Source organism: Eptatretus burgeri, chromosome 11 (genome assembly GCF_056783735.1).
Source record: "Eptatretus burgeri isolate ZD-2024b chromosome 11, Ebu_testis_v1, whole genome shotgun sequence".
Taxonomy (NCBI): Eukaryota; Metazoa; Chordata; class Myxini; order Myxiniformes; family Myxinidae; genus Eptatretus; species Eptatretus burgeri.
In genome coordinates this window covers 30,089,751-30,108,005 of record NC_140971.1, presented here as the reverse complement: position 1 = coordinate 30,108,005, position 18,255 = coordinate 30,089,751, and the positions used below count along the sequence as shown (strand labels likewise).

The window sequence follows — 18,255 nt, the reverse complement described above, 5'->3', positions numbered from 1 at the left end:
TTCTGTTGATCAGTAAGCACCGTTTCCGTTTCAATATCGTATGGAAAGGCATGAATGTCTTGGCGAAGGATCCTCTGAACGGTGCTCTTATGAATGTTTGTCTCGGCAGAAAGTCGTCGAATCGATTTTTTTGGACTCTGAATGACCACCTGTCTCACCATTTCCACATTTTCTTCACTAAGACCTGTCCTCTTCTGACCACTGTGACCCTTGTGAAGGTCACAGATGGTTCCCACATTGGTAAACTTTGTGATAGTGCACTTTATTGTCCGAAAGTTTGGTGCATGGTGCATGGTGCAAGTGGATCCCGAAATTTCTCGAGTAAAGATGTTGCACCTGTATGACACTTTTCGCCTGGTGCCAAAGTTCAACAATTTTCGTCCGTTGTTGTACGGTCAGTCTTGGAATTTTTCTGGCGCTTGCTTGGTATCAAAATAAACTTAAGGGTCTCTGCAACAAGAAATGAAGCATTAGTGACAAAATTACTGCTTTTTTAGGATCAAACGAAGCATTTTAAAAGTTGTATATTTTTTGGGACACCGTGAATATATATATATATATATATATATATATATATATATATATATATATATATATATATGTATATATATATATATATATATATATATATATATATATATATATATATATATATATATATATATATGTATATATGTATGTATATATATGTATATATGTATATATGTATGTATATATGTATATATGTATGTATATATATACATATATATATACATATATATATATATATATATACATATATATACATATATATACATATATATATACATATATATATATATATATATATATATGTATATATATATATGTATATATATATATATATATATATATATATATATATATATATATATATATATATATGTATATATATATATATATATATATATATATATATATATATATATATATATATATATATATATATATATATATATATATATATATATATATATATATATATATATATATATATATATATATATATATATATATGTATATATATATGTATATATATATATATATATATATGTATATGTATATGTATATGTATATGTATATATATATATATATATATATATATATATATATATATATATATATATGTATATGTATATGTATATGTATATGTATATATATATATATATATATATATATATATATATATATATATATACATATATATGTATATATATATATATATATATATATATATATGTATATGTATATATATATATATATATATATATATATAGTCAGTGACCTGAACATCTGTACTAGTGGATTCTCTGCTTGATGGTGTAGCATGCACTTTTGAATGAGGAACTTTCAGGAAATTGAACAAAAGAACAAGGAGGATGCCTGGTATGTACAGGAGCTGGTTAGGTGGGGGGAGGAGAGGGAGGCGAAGGATATGGCTCAACTTTCCTGAGAGGGGTAGGTATATTGCCCACCTCACTGTAATTCGTATTCAAAATGGTGTATAAATTTGCACGTGAATGGATTGTTGAAGATCGGAAAGTGTTCCATGGAAATTAAACAATGGCTTATCGATTAATCGCCTGATTGATTTTTGGTGCACCCTTTATTGTGGAGCTACAGCTCTGGTCTTTGAATTAAATGAGCAGCCATAACTTGCAGCTCCACTTCGAGCCATAGATCCTGTAAAAATAAAAAAATTATTTATGTTTCATGAAAACCTAAAGAAACATATAAGAAATGAATTAGTCGGCAAAACCCAAACTACATTTCATTTGGCAACCAGCAAAAATGTCGTAATTAAGTGGAGAGCTACAGGAAACATAAACCATGACCATCAATCTGGCAGACCATCGAAAATGATCTTGAGAGAAAAAAAAGAACCCCAAGTTTGTGTGATGTAAAAAAAGTTTGGGAAATTAGTCGGATATCTGGCCAAGCATCAATGAGGTTTCTCACATCTTGCTCCCTGTGGAATACCATAGGAGGGAAGCTGTGCCAAACCCTTTCATCAGTAAAGTCAATGCATAGCGTAACATTGCATGGCACAGTGAACAGATATCCCGCAGCTTCAAAATCTCGACAAGTTTTGTGAAGTGACGAGTCCTCATGTTCTTTGCTCAAGTCTGATGGTGGAGTCTGTGGGACATGTTGATAAAACCATCATCGAGTTCGACCCCAAGGACCACAAACAATGTGAAGAATTGGGGATATTTTCACCTTCAGCCTTTTATGAACTCATAGCAGATGTGAGTGTAACGGCTCAGGAAGTGATTAGGCCACAGAGAAGCCTTTTGGATATTTCGTTGCACAACAATGCTTGCTATATCGTCAATAAAACTGTGTCCATTGCCCTCTTGTAGTGTGTAATGTGCATGTTATTGGGCAAGACCTTAGACTGTGATACCAGAAAAACATGCCCCCAGGTTGTAAAATAGATGTCTTTTATCAATTGGTTTGAAATGGTCTCAACTTATTATCGTTTTGTATGCAGCCTGTGGCTGCTGGTTGCATCATTTTCTGGAAGCACAGCTGTGCTGCCGATGTAGTGTCCTTGCTACAAGTAAGCTTGTACTCATTTTGCCAACCTCAGGACACCCACCTGGTGTTCTTTCAACAGCACAACAGGGGCTCAAACTCAAGACCCAAAGATCTTAAGCCAGCCACCTCAGCCGTTAAGCCAACACCAGGCTATGATCTTAACGAAAGTACACCTAAAGATGTAAGCAATCAATATTGAGGTGGCAAATTTCTCCAAATTGCTTTCAATCAATTAATTCCCTGCATAAATAAAAAGTCACTCCTAAACAAGAATAATGCTGGCAGGATAGCCAAGAGGTATACACACTCACCTCTAAACTGTCTCACCTGGATTTGAATCTCAGCCCAGGTATAAACTGTCATCCTGATGTTCCTCAGGCAGGGTGATTCATCAATGTGTGTGTCAGCCCTCAGATGGCTGTTAAACTGAGTGTCCTGTCTGCTGTCATTATTTGGTGGACGGTCAAGACCCCATGGTGTCCTTCACGAATAATTGGTGATCCATCGTCAGCACCAGAAATAAATTACAAATTCCTGCCCTAACTACTGCTGGGAAGGCAATGGCAAACCACACAGTATAACTCTTGCCAAGAAACAGCTTCAGCAGCACCGACACTTTGTAACAGAGTATGGTAGATCGGAATCAGAAATAAGAATAGGAAGGAAAGCCATCTCATATGGGCCAGGAACCATGTTAATTGGAGCACAGAGCGGTGATATACATTCATCTTTTTGAATGAGTCAAAGTTCAACCTCCAAGACTCATGCAGGAAGCTATCCACATGATGGTGGCATGGAGCAGAATTATTTTCCCACAGCTTGACAAGTGCTTTAAGCATCCTCTAAGGATCAATGGTGAGGAAATGCATCACCAGTCAGAGTGTGGATTCTGTGCATTTTCTCCTGGGCATCATGAAGAAGACACAGGGTTAAGCAACATTGGCAACAATTGTTTTGGTGTGGAAACTCCAATTTCAAGGTAATTCAACCTCTTGCTATGGAACTAATTGTTGTTGTTTAGTGCATGCAATCACAACAGTTCAAGGACAATTTTATGCTGTTCAACTATTTTTTTTTCCATGAGGATGGATTTCTTCAGACCTATACCTGAATGACTCATGAATGGTTATAAATGAGGATCAAAAAGGGATGGTATTAATAGCCATGAGATTCTACATAATGGATATTTTTTTTAACTTTTCACTAAGCCATATTAGTATGTGGCCATGACAATGAAAATCGTTATCACTTGGAATCGTTAAGTTTTCTAAAAAATTGTTTCTAACAGGTGACTGCATAAACGAGGACCCCCATAATTCAGGTTTAATATTGTAAATTGTATTACAACAAAAATCATATCAGGTACAGGTAAGCAAAGAAAAAAAAAGGCATTTCGATCATCCTGAATTTGAGCAAAACTCCTATCTAAAAGCATGGAAGGGAGGAAGATGTAACAAAATACAGCTGTGACTTTTTTACACAATGGAAAACTAGTCTTCTTCTTCTTCTTCTTCTTAAGCTGAGTTTGCCTCCTTCAATCCTGAAAATTCTTGCAGAAGATAGCCTTCACAAGGTATGTGCAGTAGTCACTCTTGCATCAGCAGTAAAATATGGATAAATAATTTTCTCATTTAAAAGTTGAGAGAAGTATTTCTAACTGTCATGAGAATTATAAAGGTGAAGCCAAGTTTTGGGAGTTCTCAAACATTTGATTTCCGTTGCTTTGAAGAATATCTCATTCCCAAAACTTTGCTTGAATTTCTTTCCCACAACAGTTAGAAATACCTCTCTCAACTTTTGAATGACAAATTTCATTAAATTGTGATTTTTTTTTGTTTTCACTTTTCATTTCACCCTCTTTGTGCATTCATTTTTGCAATTTTAAACTAATATTGCAGCCACTATAATTAAACAATTCATTATTTAATCCTAATGCATTGCTGCATTGTTGTCGAGCCTCTTCTGTTTCCTCCTTTTCTTTTCCTCCTACATTGAATATTGTAAGGAAGATGTAATATGGTTATCAATTTAATTCACAATTTATTTTCCCTCTTTTTACACGCACATTCATTTCATCCATATAGTCCTTTCCTTATAGGTTGACTGTCATTTGATCCAGTTATGTATCATTATTATTATTATTATTATTATTATTATTATTATTATTGCTCTGTAGAAAAATGATAGACTGCGAATAACATCCAGCAGCTTTGCCTCTGCTCGTTACATCCGGCTTCCTACAGTGTGACAGTAAAACACCAGAACATACATCAGGTAACTGCAAATTTAGCAATTATATCTACATTACATGGCCTTCTTTCCATCTCACCACATAACCTTTAAAAATGCGGCGTGACTTCAACTGCTAGCTGCTTAATTCAATGATGATGAACAATGTTGGTCCACTCGATGTTTGGACCTTGCCGGCAGGTGCATAAAGTGTCTGGATATCCCACCTCCCATCTACCAAGTCGTGCGAAACGTTAGAACCATATAATTATAATACATTGTAGCGTTTTTGTTGTCGGTTCCAGTCCCCAATGGCAATATGGAGATGTTACTTAAGTTGGCAATAAAATGCTAATTGTGGGGGTAGTTCAAAAATTCTAGGAAAGAGAAACACAATACTCCAGGAAAAGCAAAGCTTTTTCACAACTTATGTACATATAATGTGGAAGGAAATGCCTTTTTTTAATGATCAATACCTGCACTTATATATTGAAAAAAATAATTGAAGTTGGGATTTTTTACTATAGTATTGTGAATATCTCGCTCCGAGAATATTTTGAACGCCCCGTGTATCTGTTGGAAAACTATCGCATCCTCACACAGCCGTTTGATAACCTCACGCAGGGATGGAAGCTGGTGAGTTTAACACCTGGAAATCTGCCACAAGGTGTGATCCATAGAATCATGACTCCCATCTCATGAGTGGCACAAGCTATTCAACATCCACATTTGCTTACTTCATCTCTTCTGTCCTTTTTATATGTTCTCAATCTCATTTCACTGAACAGAACAACTTAACAACAACTGAACTATTTTTTTTACAGAATTGAACAATTTAACCAGGGGGAATATTGGTTGGAGCATCTGCTCTGAGTTGGTGAGCTTCACTGTTTAAACCCTGGCTGGAATCAGTGTCATACTGAAGAATCTGAAACAACCCACGCTTACATTTGCTTTTGAAAATGTGATCCTCATTGATGACTTCTTTACAAGGAACTTCCACCTCTTCACTACAATTCCGCAACATACTCCTACCTCACTACAAATACCACAACAAGCTCTTACTTCTCCACACCCACCGAAACTGCCACATATTCATTGAACACTCACCACAGCCTCAAGGGATGCTGAGGAGACAATGGTCGGTTATTTTGGGACATAACTCGAAGCGAGAATGTGTGCTGGAGCTCGTTTAGGACCTATAGGTAGCGCAGGGATTTCCCTCAAATCCCGCATTTGAATGGAGGCCAACGCACATTCGGGGCCAGAGAGAGACTCCAAAAACCATGACCCCATGTAAAAGTCGGAGCTCTTATGTGTTGCTCTGTTGCTGAGCAACTGGGCCATTTTTCACATTTGGGACATGGTGGGGCGTGGCTATGGCTGCTGTGGACCAATAGGGAAGCTCAGTTTCGCAAAGAGCCTTTGACTCCTCTCCTCATCTGGGGATTATAAAACGAGCATATGTGGCTCATGTCAGAGAGTGTCATCAGTGACAGAGCTGGAATCACTTTTGAGAAAACTCGCCAAGGAGCAGAACTCGACAGACCTCGCCAGACATCAGACCTTGCTTGGGAGACAGGCGGAGTGGGAGATCAAGCGCTAGCACTGAGTGAGGGGCGCCACGAATCAGCGTGACCAGATATGGGGTCATGTATTGTTGCTACGAGCCGGGACTGTGCTCATTTCATCGTCGCTCATTTAAGCTGCATTGCTCAGCGACTCTTACACATACATTTTCTTACACGATTTATGATAGGATCTTTTCTCTCACACATCTTTCTTCAACCATCTACCTCTCGTCTACTGTGGACACAAAAGAGCAATCAACAAAGGCAAGCCCGACCAATTGTTCTTTTCACAACAAACTCAAGAGCGAACTCAAGAGTGAACCGATCTGACCTGCACCTCATATTCTTCCTCTTACACCACTCTGTACCCCATGTTGGATTGCACTTTCACCTCTCAAACACACACCCAAGACACCCTCAGTATTTCTTCCTCCTTCCCCTCTCCGAAGTGTTCCGGGTTGCGCAGATATGCCGACCGTGCCAGGTGAGAGGTCATTAATCATCAACTGCTTCTATCTCTCCAGGCTATCTCTAATGTTTTTGTGGATGTGTGTGTGTGTTTTTTTTGTGTGTTTGCATGTGTGCGTGCATGCATGCGTGTGATGGCGCCTGTCATAGCATAAGTTAAAATTGTACAAGAATATTTGGGATAACTTTGCACTGTCTTCTTTTGTAAATTTTTTTGCCTTTTGCTGCACCCCACAAATTCCTTGCTTTCGTTTCTGGACATTTGCAATAAACCCAATTACTGTGCCACATAACTTTCCTCACTCTTTGTTAAAATAAATGTGCTTGTGAGAAATGTACACAGCTCGTTTTCATCTTTTCCTCCAATGGTCCAGCATGACCTGCACCCTTGCTTAGCCGGAACGTTATTCCCCAAAATCAGTTAAATAGCCGGTGCGTACTTGGCAGCTCCACTTCACTGCACCTGATCCGGTAAGTAACTGAAGTAATGCAAGTCCATACTAAGGGTGAGATTCCTCGATAAGGAGATCATATGTTCTTCGGTAAATGGTTGTCAGACGGAGGACCCAAGGTCACGTGGTCAAGTTATTGGATTTTGCGGTCGATTGGTGACCTGCCACGACGCAAAGTTATTCATGTGCGATGGCTTGCAATTTCCAGTGAGTCCGGAGAGGAACCCGGGACAGTCCCTCACTCATGGTTCCCCTGCGAGACACTGGGACAACGACATATATATATATATATATATATATATATATATATATATATATATATATATATATATATATATATATATATATATATATATATATATATATATATATATATATATATATATATATATATATATATATATATATATATATATCTTCTTCTTCTTCTTTCGGCTGCTCCCGTTAGGGGTCGCCACAGCGGATCATCCGTATGATCCGCATAGTGATTTGGCACATGTTTTGCGCCGGATGCCCTTCCTGACGCAACCCTGGTCGCCTCTTACGACACAGGGGTATGGTACACCTATTTTAACCGGGGTATACACCGGCCCAGTATACTGGTACTCATTTCGCCGACCTCGGAAGGATGACAGGCTGAGTCAACCCCCTGGTGTATTAATTCAGTGGCCCAACGGGGCTTGAACTCAGGACCTTTTGGATCCCAAGCCGCTGCCCTAACCACTGCGCCAACACCAGGCTCGACCACCTAATATATATATATATATATATATATATATATATATATATATATATATATATATACATGTATATATATATATATATATATATATACATATATATACATATATATATATATATATATAGAAATATATATATACATATATATATATTAGAAATATATATATACATATATATATATATATATATATATATATATATATATATATATATATATATATATATATATATATATATATACATATGTATACATACACATAGGGTTTACCAAATAGACCTGAACAACTTTGGTTGTTAATATATTTAGTACCATAAATGATACCACAACACTCTTTGTATTACATGATACATAAACTCGCCAAGTTTTTTGTTTTCAGGTCTGGTGGTTTAATGTGAAAGAAAATGGCGTCTCCGCAGGAGAAAGCTCAATGTGTTGAATGGTTCATCGAGACGAGATCCGAAAAGCAAGTTCAGCGTCATTTCCGTATGAGGTACGGAAGGAATTCACCATCGCGGACTAGCAGCAGAAAGTGGTACAACAGGTTTAAGGAGACTGGAAGTTGTCAGAAACAGAAAAGTACCAGTCGACCAAGCACAAGTGCAGCAGACGTTGAATGAGTGTGTGAATCATTTTAACAATGCCTCAGAAAATTAATTTGATGTGCATCCACAAAAATGGGACTAACAAACTCCACTGCACACAGGTTTTTGCATGAAAGACTGAAGCTCTTTGCCTATAAGGTGCAGATTGTGCAGGAACTCAAACCAAGTGACGGACCCAAATGCAAGGTGTTTGCCTTGGAAATGCTTAGTCGTATAGAGGATGATGAAGCTGACCTGGAAAAGGTCATGTTCACAGAGGAAGCTTGCTTTCATGTATAGGATAAAGGTCAACCAGCACAATGTGCAGATTTGGGGCTCTGAAAACCCCAAAGTGGTCATTGAACACATACGCAACAGTCCAATGGTCAAAGTGAGGTGTGGCCTTCTCCATGACCGCTTGGTGGGTCCGTTTTTCTTTGCAGAGGACACAGCGACCTCGACAATTTACAGGAACATGTTGGAAGGATTCTCCTTCTCACAGTTGAAGACCTTAAACCCCATATCATTTTTCAACAGGATGGTGCTCCCCCTTTATGGGCTTTAGTCGTTCGAGCCATCCTGAATGAAAAATTTCCAGGTCGCTGGATTGGTGGATATGGAACAACCACCTGTCCCCCATGATCACCAGATATAATCCCCCTTGATTTGTTTCTGTGAGGGTTTGTCAAAGATGTTGTCTACAACACCAAGGTGGCAAACCTGCAGGATCTTCGTTCTCGGTTCACAGCTACATGCGCACTGATGGACGCAAACTTGCTCAGCGGAACATTGTAAGAACTTGTGTACTGCCTTGATGTCCTACATGCAACAAACGGAGCTCACATTGAAGTGTGTTGATGGTGTGCCCAAAACCTTATAAATTTCTGCATCACATAAACCAAAGGGTATCGTTGTATCACTTGTGGTTCTAAACATACAGTATAATCAACTGAAGCATGGATTGGCTCACAATTGCTCACCTCGCCACATGTCACTAGAGTAGGACAAACACAATCACATTCTTAGAAACACCTCACCACCACATTTTTAAAAATACCTCAAGACCACATAATGAAACCGCGTAACTGCCACATTATTAAAAACACCACACTGCCACGTTATTAAAACTACCTCACCTCCACGTAATTCAAAATAACTCCTGCTGTGCAATTCAAAACACCTCACCACACATTGCTACCGAGATAACACCTCACCACTGTGAACTGAGGATAACTGCACGAGTTGCCATTTTGTCATCATTTACACCAAGCAGAATTCAAACACTTATTTTGCAAGTTTATTTGTCATATTCATGATATGACATATTTATAAGTAATTGCAATTGAAGATTGAAGTTTTTAAAAAAGTTTTTTTTTTTACAAAAAATTTGAAAAGAATTTTGTTTTTTCAAAAAATCTCAAAAAAATACCCATACAACATACACACGGGAGAGGTACAATAGGTGCAGCCCAGAAATTTGTTATGATTTCACAAAAGCTTGAGGGGGCGGGGCAGGGCAAATATATAAATATATATCATGATATGACTCCAAACTGTGAGTGGTCTGAGCACAGTAATTGTGTCCCATACAGTGTTTTCTGCACATCCCTGGAGTGATCAGCCCTGCCTGCCATGCAGGAACATTATCTCTCACTTTGCCACCCACACCCGGAGTCATTAATTGAATGCGGTCATGAGTAATGATGTTGTTTTACCCGAGTTCTCCGACCTCAGCCAAGCGCCGTGATGTCACCGTAACAACACAGGGCTATGTCTGCAGCTCCCCTGAAAGCATGTTGCAGAACAAATTACAATATTCATATAATTATAAATGTCAGATACCATCACAAGTGAATGAAAATGCAGATACTGACCAGTTTCACCCTTATTAGGGCATCATCAGGGTAAGATAGCAAGTTTCCATCCACTTTTGACTGAAACATTATGATTATATACCGCACAGCCTGGTGTTGGCGCAGTGGTTAGGGCAGCGGCTTGGGATCCAAAAGGTCCTGAGTTCAAGCCCCGTTGGGCCACTGAATTAATACACCAGGGGGGTTGACTCAGCCTGTCATCCTTCCGAGGTCGGCGAAATGAGTACCAGTATACTGGGCCGGTGTATACCCCGGTTAAAATAGGTGTACCATATCCCTGTGTCGTAAGAGGCGACCAGGGTTGCGTCAGGAAGGGCATCCGGCGTAAAACATGTGCCAAATCACTATGCGGATCACACGGATGATCCGCTGTGGCGACCCCTAACGGGAGCAGCCGAAAGAAGAAGAAGAAGATTATGATTATATACCAATCATGATATGACACCAAACTGTGAGTGGTATGAGCGCTGGAATCGTAACCCATACAGCGCTTGCTGCACATCCCCAGAGTGATAAGCCCCACCTGCCATGCAGGAACATTATCTCTCTCTTCACCACCCACACCTGAAGTCATAAAGAGATAAACACCGCCCAGACACGTCCAGAGATAAACACCGCCCAGACACGTCCAGAGATAAACACCGCCCAGACACGTCCAGAGATAAACACCGTCCAGACACGTCTGGAGACAGACACCATCTGGACACGTCTGGAGACAAACAATGTCAAGGAGGTATAACCACCATCTGAAGGTAGCTTGGTGTTGGCTCAGTGGTTAGGGTGGTGGCTTGGGATCCTAGGGTCCTGAGTTCAAGCCCCGTAGGCCGCTGAATTAACACACCAGGGGGTTGACTCAGCCTGTCATCCTTCTGAGGTCAGCGAAATGCATACCAGTTCCAATGTGTGTACTGGTAGAGGGGCACTGCATCAGCGACACAGTCGTGCTTCAAGAAATGATAGCTACCCTCGGCAGCTAAGCTGCCATACGACCACCACCACCATCTGGAGTATCATTTAATGTGTGAATAGAACTCTCTGGACTTTTGATGACAGTTGAAATGCGATTTTATAAGCATTACAGCTGAAATGCAATAACCTATGCAATCTCTTCACGTGAGCTGAATTTCAAAATTTAAATTGTGGGATTGACCACAATAGTGGGGCAACTTAGCTAAATATAGCATAACAATTGTGCATTTCATGAGGAAAGCACCAATTTGGCACACTATTAGCCTATCATATTATGAACAGATTTGGATATTGGGCCATCTCAAATTCAGCCGCTGATGGCTGTGGCAGCCATTTTCCACTGCCATCAAAAATTTTGAGATGGCCCAATATCCAAATCTGTTCATAATATGTTCGGCTTACCAGTGTGCCAAATTTGGTGCTTTCCTCACAAAATGCCCAATTGTAATGCGAAGTTGCCCCACTACAAGCAGTTTCAATTGCTAAAATAAGTGTTCATTTGTCCAATTTAGACATTGTTTTACACTCCGGACGTTTCTGGATGGTGTTTATTTAATATGACCACATTGGCTTGGCAAGTGATTCGTGATCAGTTGTACACACATGAACACTCTTTTTGTACACACGAATTGCACACATGAACACTCTTTTTAGTAGTGGGAACTGCTGCTGAGGTCAATAACGAAGTTGAAAATTTGAAATTCTAGAGGTTATCGCATGTGTGGAAATGAAAAAGCCATGAACACTGGCGTCTCCAGGCATTGATGAGCATTGCAATGTATCCAGCGATTCATAGGTATGATGATGAGACATTCGGTGATATGAGTGAGGAAAATGAAAAAAAAAATTGAGCGCTTTATCACTAAGAAACTGTTTCAGCCTGTTCCAAGTCAGACATTGTTGAGCAGGCCCCAAAAAATTGCGAATTAAAATCCCAGCGAGGGAGCGCAGGCTGACCAAGGATGAGCCTTGATGAAGGATATAATTAAATAAGGCCGTTAATTATCGTCAAAAGGAATGTTTCAGTTAACCCGTACACCCAGTTTTCATTCATGCACTCCCTTGGAGTTCTCCGAGTAAGCATGCAAAGTTTCAGTCCACTAGGTTTCATGGTTTTGGAGGTATAGAGGAGACACACTGACTGACTGATGCACACTGACATTTATTATTATTACAAGAAGATACAGTATATTCAAACATATGTACATATGTTGCCCGGTCGACTCGGACACAGATTAGTTTGGGGTTACTTCACCTGGAATAAATTTGTTGTCGAGTCACAACACAAAATTTTGCAACTTTAATCAGAACTTCGCAAAACTCAAAAAGTCAAGGCAAAACCCGTGGCAAAAGCAGGGCAAAAGTGGCGGTGACTCAAGAACAAGGGAAGGGAACCCATTCTTCGGGTCAAGACCATCCTCCATTACAGCTGACACCATTTGAAGAAATGAAACATTTCTTTACGAAACCATCTTTGGCTTCATTTCAGTTAATTTGATCATGTAATTTATCTTCTCTCCCATGAAACGATCCCCACATCTCAGGAATTACATCCAGTATGTGCCAACATTGCCACTTTTATCAGATAATTGTTCATAAGAACAAGGCCCAACCTTCTACCATCTTGCCCACCATTAACTTCCAACGGTGAGTTTATAGCACTAATTATTATTGGGCAACTTTGATTTAACAAACACATGTTGCATTTCCTCCCAAAACCAACGTGAAGATCCTCTCCAGGATTTTTCCCTGGAACATTCCAGAACATGCACTCACCATCTGAATCCAAAACCATCCATCAATTCAATGCAAACATATCATTAACTATTACCTCAATAAAACATGACACCACGTTAACTTTATATTACATCATGTTTTTTGAAGAATACTACAAGCATATATACCTTAATATGGCCCACCACAAAGCCTTGTACAGGCTTTCATGTGGTTATGGCCATCTCAGTCCCTTTGTCTAAAACACCACACCTCCTAATCTTCCATCAGTTCCACTCACAACTGGGTGTGGCCAACTCTCCAACTCCAATAGGATTCTGTTAAATTTCGGTGCTAGTTAACATTTTACCATCTGGTTACATTCTTCCCTACTTAGAGTTACCGTCCATGGTGATTAACACATATTTCTGGCTTCTTCCACAACCTCTGAAAAATATAGCATCCAACTGGTCAGTAACTGAGATACAACCTCTGGACTTGAAGCAACAGCATTACAACGTGAGTATCATTCATGACAAGGATTTAAATGAGCACCGGCTGTTGACCTTTGGCTTCTGCGAGTGGCAGAAACTGGCACTTTCTGGACAGACCTTTCTGTACCTGCATTTATTGCTTCCACTTTCCCTCCTCCACATTCTGTGCACCTGTGGAACCCCAAGATTCAAAGTCAACACCATTAGCGGGTTGACTCAATCCCAGAAACATTACCTCTTGCACAACAACAAAATCAGAATCCGAAGATTCTGACTCAGGAATATCCTCCGGATGAATAGCAGGAGGGTTACTCCCTTCTTTCTCCTGATGAACCATTCCCTTTCTTGCCTCTGCGATAGGTCCCACAGAGGCCCTCAAATTCACCCGACGTACTCTTCAGACTGGCCCCCTACCCACAAGTTCAACTGCATGAGTTGTACCCTGTATTTTAACCACCTGGTATACTGTGGATCCCCAAGCATCTTGGATTTTGTTCCTCGAAGACGGTCTATTTCTCAGAAAGACAAACTGGCCCACATGTAAAGACGAACAGGACACCTTGTCTTTTTGAGCAGAAATCCTTTCAAAGGACTCTCTGGCTTTGGCATGTGCTTCCCTCAAATGCTCCTGGTGCACAACTAGCCAGTCATGCTGCCTGTCCATCACTTCATCCTGACTTACCAAAGCATCCATAGGAATATGGGGATTTACACCAAACAACAGAAGGTATAGTGAGCAACCAGTAGTGGCATGGGTTGTCACATTGTATGCATGTAGCAACTCAGGCAAATGATTAGGCCAGTGCCTTTTTCCCCTGGGGAAAGTGTACGTAAGAGGTCGTGAGCGCTCGTTAAAATGCTCGCACTGAGCGTTTCCCTCGAGGTGATGGGCAGTACGCACATTTACTTGACACCGTACAGTTTAGACAGCTCAGCAACGACATCACTCTCAAAATTCGTTCCATGATCAGAGTGCAATCTTTCAGGTACAGAATACTTCATGAACCACTCCCTTAACATTATCTTAACTGTCGTATTGGCCTTCTGGTCTCTCATGGGGAATGATTGAATGAATTTTGTGAACACATCACTAACCACTAATGCATTATAATGGCCATCAGTACTAGGTTGCAGAAGAGTGAAATCTACGGCTACCACCTCCAATGGTCGTGAAGCAGACAGTGTGCCGATGAGTGCATGTATCTTAGGCTGTGGCATCTTGGTCAAAATGCACTTTGACAGTTCTTAACCCAGTGTACTACATCATTGAACATTCCCACCCAGAAATACCTCTGTCTCAACAGATTAAATGTGCGCTCTATACCTTGGTGCCCCATTCGATCATGCACTTTCAAGTGCTTGATTCTTCAGACACTCAGGTAGCAACAGCCGTCGACATTCACCCAAACGGACATCATTGATTACCCTGTATAACAACCCCCTTCTTTTCTTGTATGTGGTTCCATTGTTTTAACAATGACACGGTGGATCTTGACATACCCTGCCTTTCCATGACTGTAGGTTTTCTCTTGACGTCCCAAAACTTCCTCAACACACCGAGTGTGGGGTCAGCATCTTGGAAGCCTCGCAGTTCCTCTGTGGTGTAACCTGGAAGGGTTGGCGTGTTCCCCAATGGGACAGAACGACCATCCCCTCCTTTTTCTCGCACCCAGATATGACGAATGCTGAAGCACTTCACCGCCTCCTGCAATTCATCAGGTCCTAGGTCTGTATCTCTGCAGATGACATTGCAAATGGCCACAAAGTCATCATCCTCACCCTCATCCGCAACCTCTGGTTCGTTCTCTCCTGCCAACGGCTGCCGAGAGAGGACATCCGCCAAAGCATTATGATACCCAAAGCGATACCTTTCATCAAAGTCAAATATCGCTAACCGCGCAACTCATCTCTGCTCTATCGCTCACAACTTCACAGTTTGAAGGTGACAAAGGGAGTCATCGTCTGTGACCACTGTAAACTTAGAGCCAAACATGTACCCTCAAAACTTCTCCGATATGGCCTACTTACGAGCAAGAAGCTCGAGTTTCACACTGCTGTAATTTTTGTCATACTTCTTGGCATTTCTCAAACTCCTACTAGCATATGCTTGGACCCTCTTCTTGCCTTCCTGTTGCTGAGACAGGACCGCCCCGAGACCCCCGCTGTTGGCATCAGTCTTAATAATAAACGCACATCTTTCTTTTTTTTTCCACTGCACCTCAGGAACTCAGCAAACTGTTGATGCTATCTGAAAATGACAAATGCAAAACGTTACACATTACTCAACTGTGTAAATATACAAACTTATTGATCAGCCCTCGTATAACACGAATTCGTTGTTGCACCGTGACCGGTGGAGACGTTTCCTAAGCCAAAAACTGCTAACGACTGGTGGAGACGCATTGCGAGAGGCAAATTATTTTGCAAAAGTTCTTTCAATCGTCACTGTGTTTGTTAGACATTGCCTTGTATTCATTAACCTTTCGATCTTAACCAGCCTGCTAAAACATTTTCATCAGCAATTATGCGCTTAATATTTTCAAATGAAGTCCATGCTTAATGTCATGCCCGCTTTTGTTGGATTGTTCTAGTAATTATTTCCTGTCTGACTGATGACAGTGCACTGATTTTCCATCACAAGCAAATTGACACGCTCGATATCCACGTTACTAATTGCCGTTTTCGGTCATCATGACTGTAGAAGGTGTGCCGTTAGCACATGCTATTTATACAAGTTCATTCAATTATAAAAAGGTTTTCCATTTAGCTCCGTTTTAATAATATTTGAGTTGACTAGGTCATCTTAGCTTATTTAGTGGTCTCTTACGACAGAAAGCTTGGTATTATTCCTGGTTGTAACTTTCCTGGTTTTTTATGGAAGGAAAATGTTCAACATTAACAGCCATTCCAACCGTGCTGTGAACGCAAGCCAATAGAAGATGCTTTCGTATAGCTGTCAATCACAAAAAGAGCCAAGACCTTCCAGCTTATATCACAAAGCCAATTGCCTTCACCATCATGCTAAATGTTGACCTCCAAAGTTTTCAGTTACAAAAGTGGCTGCAAAAAAAGTCTTCACTCTTGAGAAAGGCAGTCTATACAACAAGACAATTGTCCGTATGATATAAGCTGGGGAGAACTCCGTTCGTTTTCGAATAAGATGCCCCAGCTGCCCCCAAATCACACCGAGGTCTCTGCAGTTACGAGGAGCTGCTCTGCTGTCAATCACAGCGCAATTTCAACTCTTTCCACTTGGAATTCACTTAAACACTTGGAATGTTTAAGATGAATCACGAAATTCAATGCGTGTCAGAGAGGACAAATTACAGTCATTTCTATTTGGAGGAAACACTTATTTCAAATCGAATACTTTTGTTTGGAATTATTTTTGAAATGCTGATGTGTTACACTGAAATTCAGACCGTTGGTATATGGGGGTGTACAGGGGGAAGAAGACAACATTTTCGCCACATTTTAAATGTTCTAAATAAACTGTCCCGAAGAAAGTTACACCCTTTTTGATAGCATCAACAGTTTGCCAAGTTCCTGAGCAACCCAGCTCAAAATATTACACCATGTTTCTGCAACTGTTCTTCGAATTAAATGACTTGCTGGAACTCATTAGCAGCTTCTATACCATCCCAGAAGTGTATTTTCGCCCTCATGCCAAGATCCAGCAAACGTGCTGTTAAACATAACGATATAAACCATTTAATCAGATTGTTTTTCCAAATCAATGGAAATAAACTACCTTTTAATGATAAATCTACTCATAAAAACGTTTGGCTCAAACAATGGTCACAATGATAAATAATATTATTTGAAAATATCTGCATTTTGAAAGTAATACAAAAAATACCCAAACAACTTTTAACTATAATCCCCGTTTGAGATAGACGGGTTGACATTCTATCCAGAGCATGCTGAAGATGAAGGACTAAGGTCTCTGTGCAGGGCACAGCCATGAATATGAGTTCCATTGCCCTTGAACAAGCGAGCACCTTCTCATCCTCAGGTGTCCGGTAAAGCCATTCCACCGCTCCGCCCCAGAGATCCCAATTAAAGGTTGCTTTCTGCTCACCCAACTTTTCCTCCCTCATGCTACGACAGACGACCACGGCTTGACGATCGGCTCAGGTCCATGGGCACTGCTCGAAAACTGTGCTCTTAATAACGCGCATCTGTCAGAGCTGGATAAGGACCGGTATACGGCATGGGGTGGACTCTAACACGGGGCCATCAGTGAAAATTTTCTGGCGTCCCATCGTCCCACTGCAGACCAACCAAAGGAACAAGAAATTGCAGCATGGAATTTATCCTCTAGCTCGGTAAGAAGCACACACATGCCAAATATCTGGTCTGACCTTGCTTTGCCAGGGATAGGGCTTATAATATGTAGGCCCCGGAATGTAACGGTTATTGGCTGTTCATGAAAAGTGCTACCTGCAGTTCACTTTGTCCAGCTTGCATTGCTGGCCGGCATTGCTGTAATGTGCCGCCACATTCCTTTGGCACCCCCTACTGACATCACGCTCGTTTCCTTCTGTGCATAACGATGGTACTTGAATGCAGAAATATAGGACACTCTTCCTCCATTGAAAAC

At 40.3% G+C, this 18,255-nt stretch overlaps 1 protein-coding gene across 3 annotated transcripts in view; it reads right to left on the bottom strand.

Moving 5' to 3' along the window:
- Positions 1 to 10,112: 10,112 nt before the first annotated feature.
- Positions 10,113 to 18,255, bottom strand: part of LOC147016763 (uncharacterized) — a 30,600-nt gene continuing 22,457 nt past the window's right edge. For 2 of the 3 annotated variants that reach the window (XR_015049168.1, XR_015049167.1), the window contains exon 3: positions 10,113 to 10,387. Coding sequence is in view for 1 of the 3 variants with exons in the window: in XM_085845730.1 (XP_085701856.1) it covers positions 15,067 to 15,471 (405 nt within the window). In the remaining 2 variants the exon portion in view is untranslated. Of the gene's footprint in view, positions 10,388 to 12,693; positions 15,472 to 18,255 lie in introns of those variants that run through there. The other variant, XM_085845730.1, reaches the window with a different exon arrangement.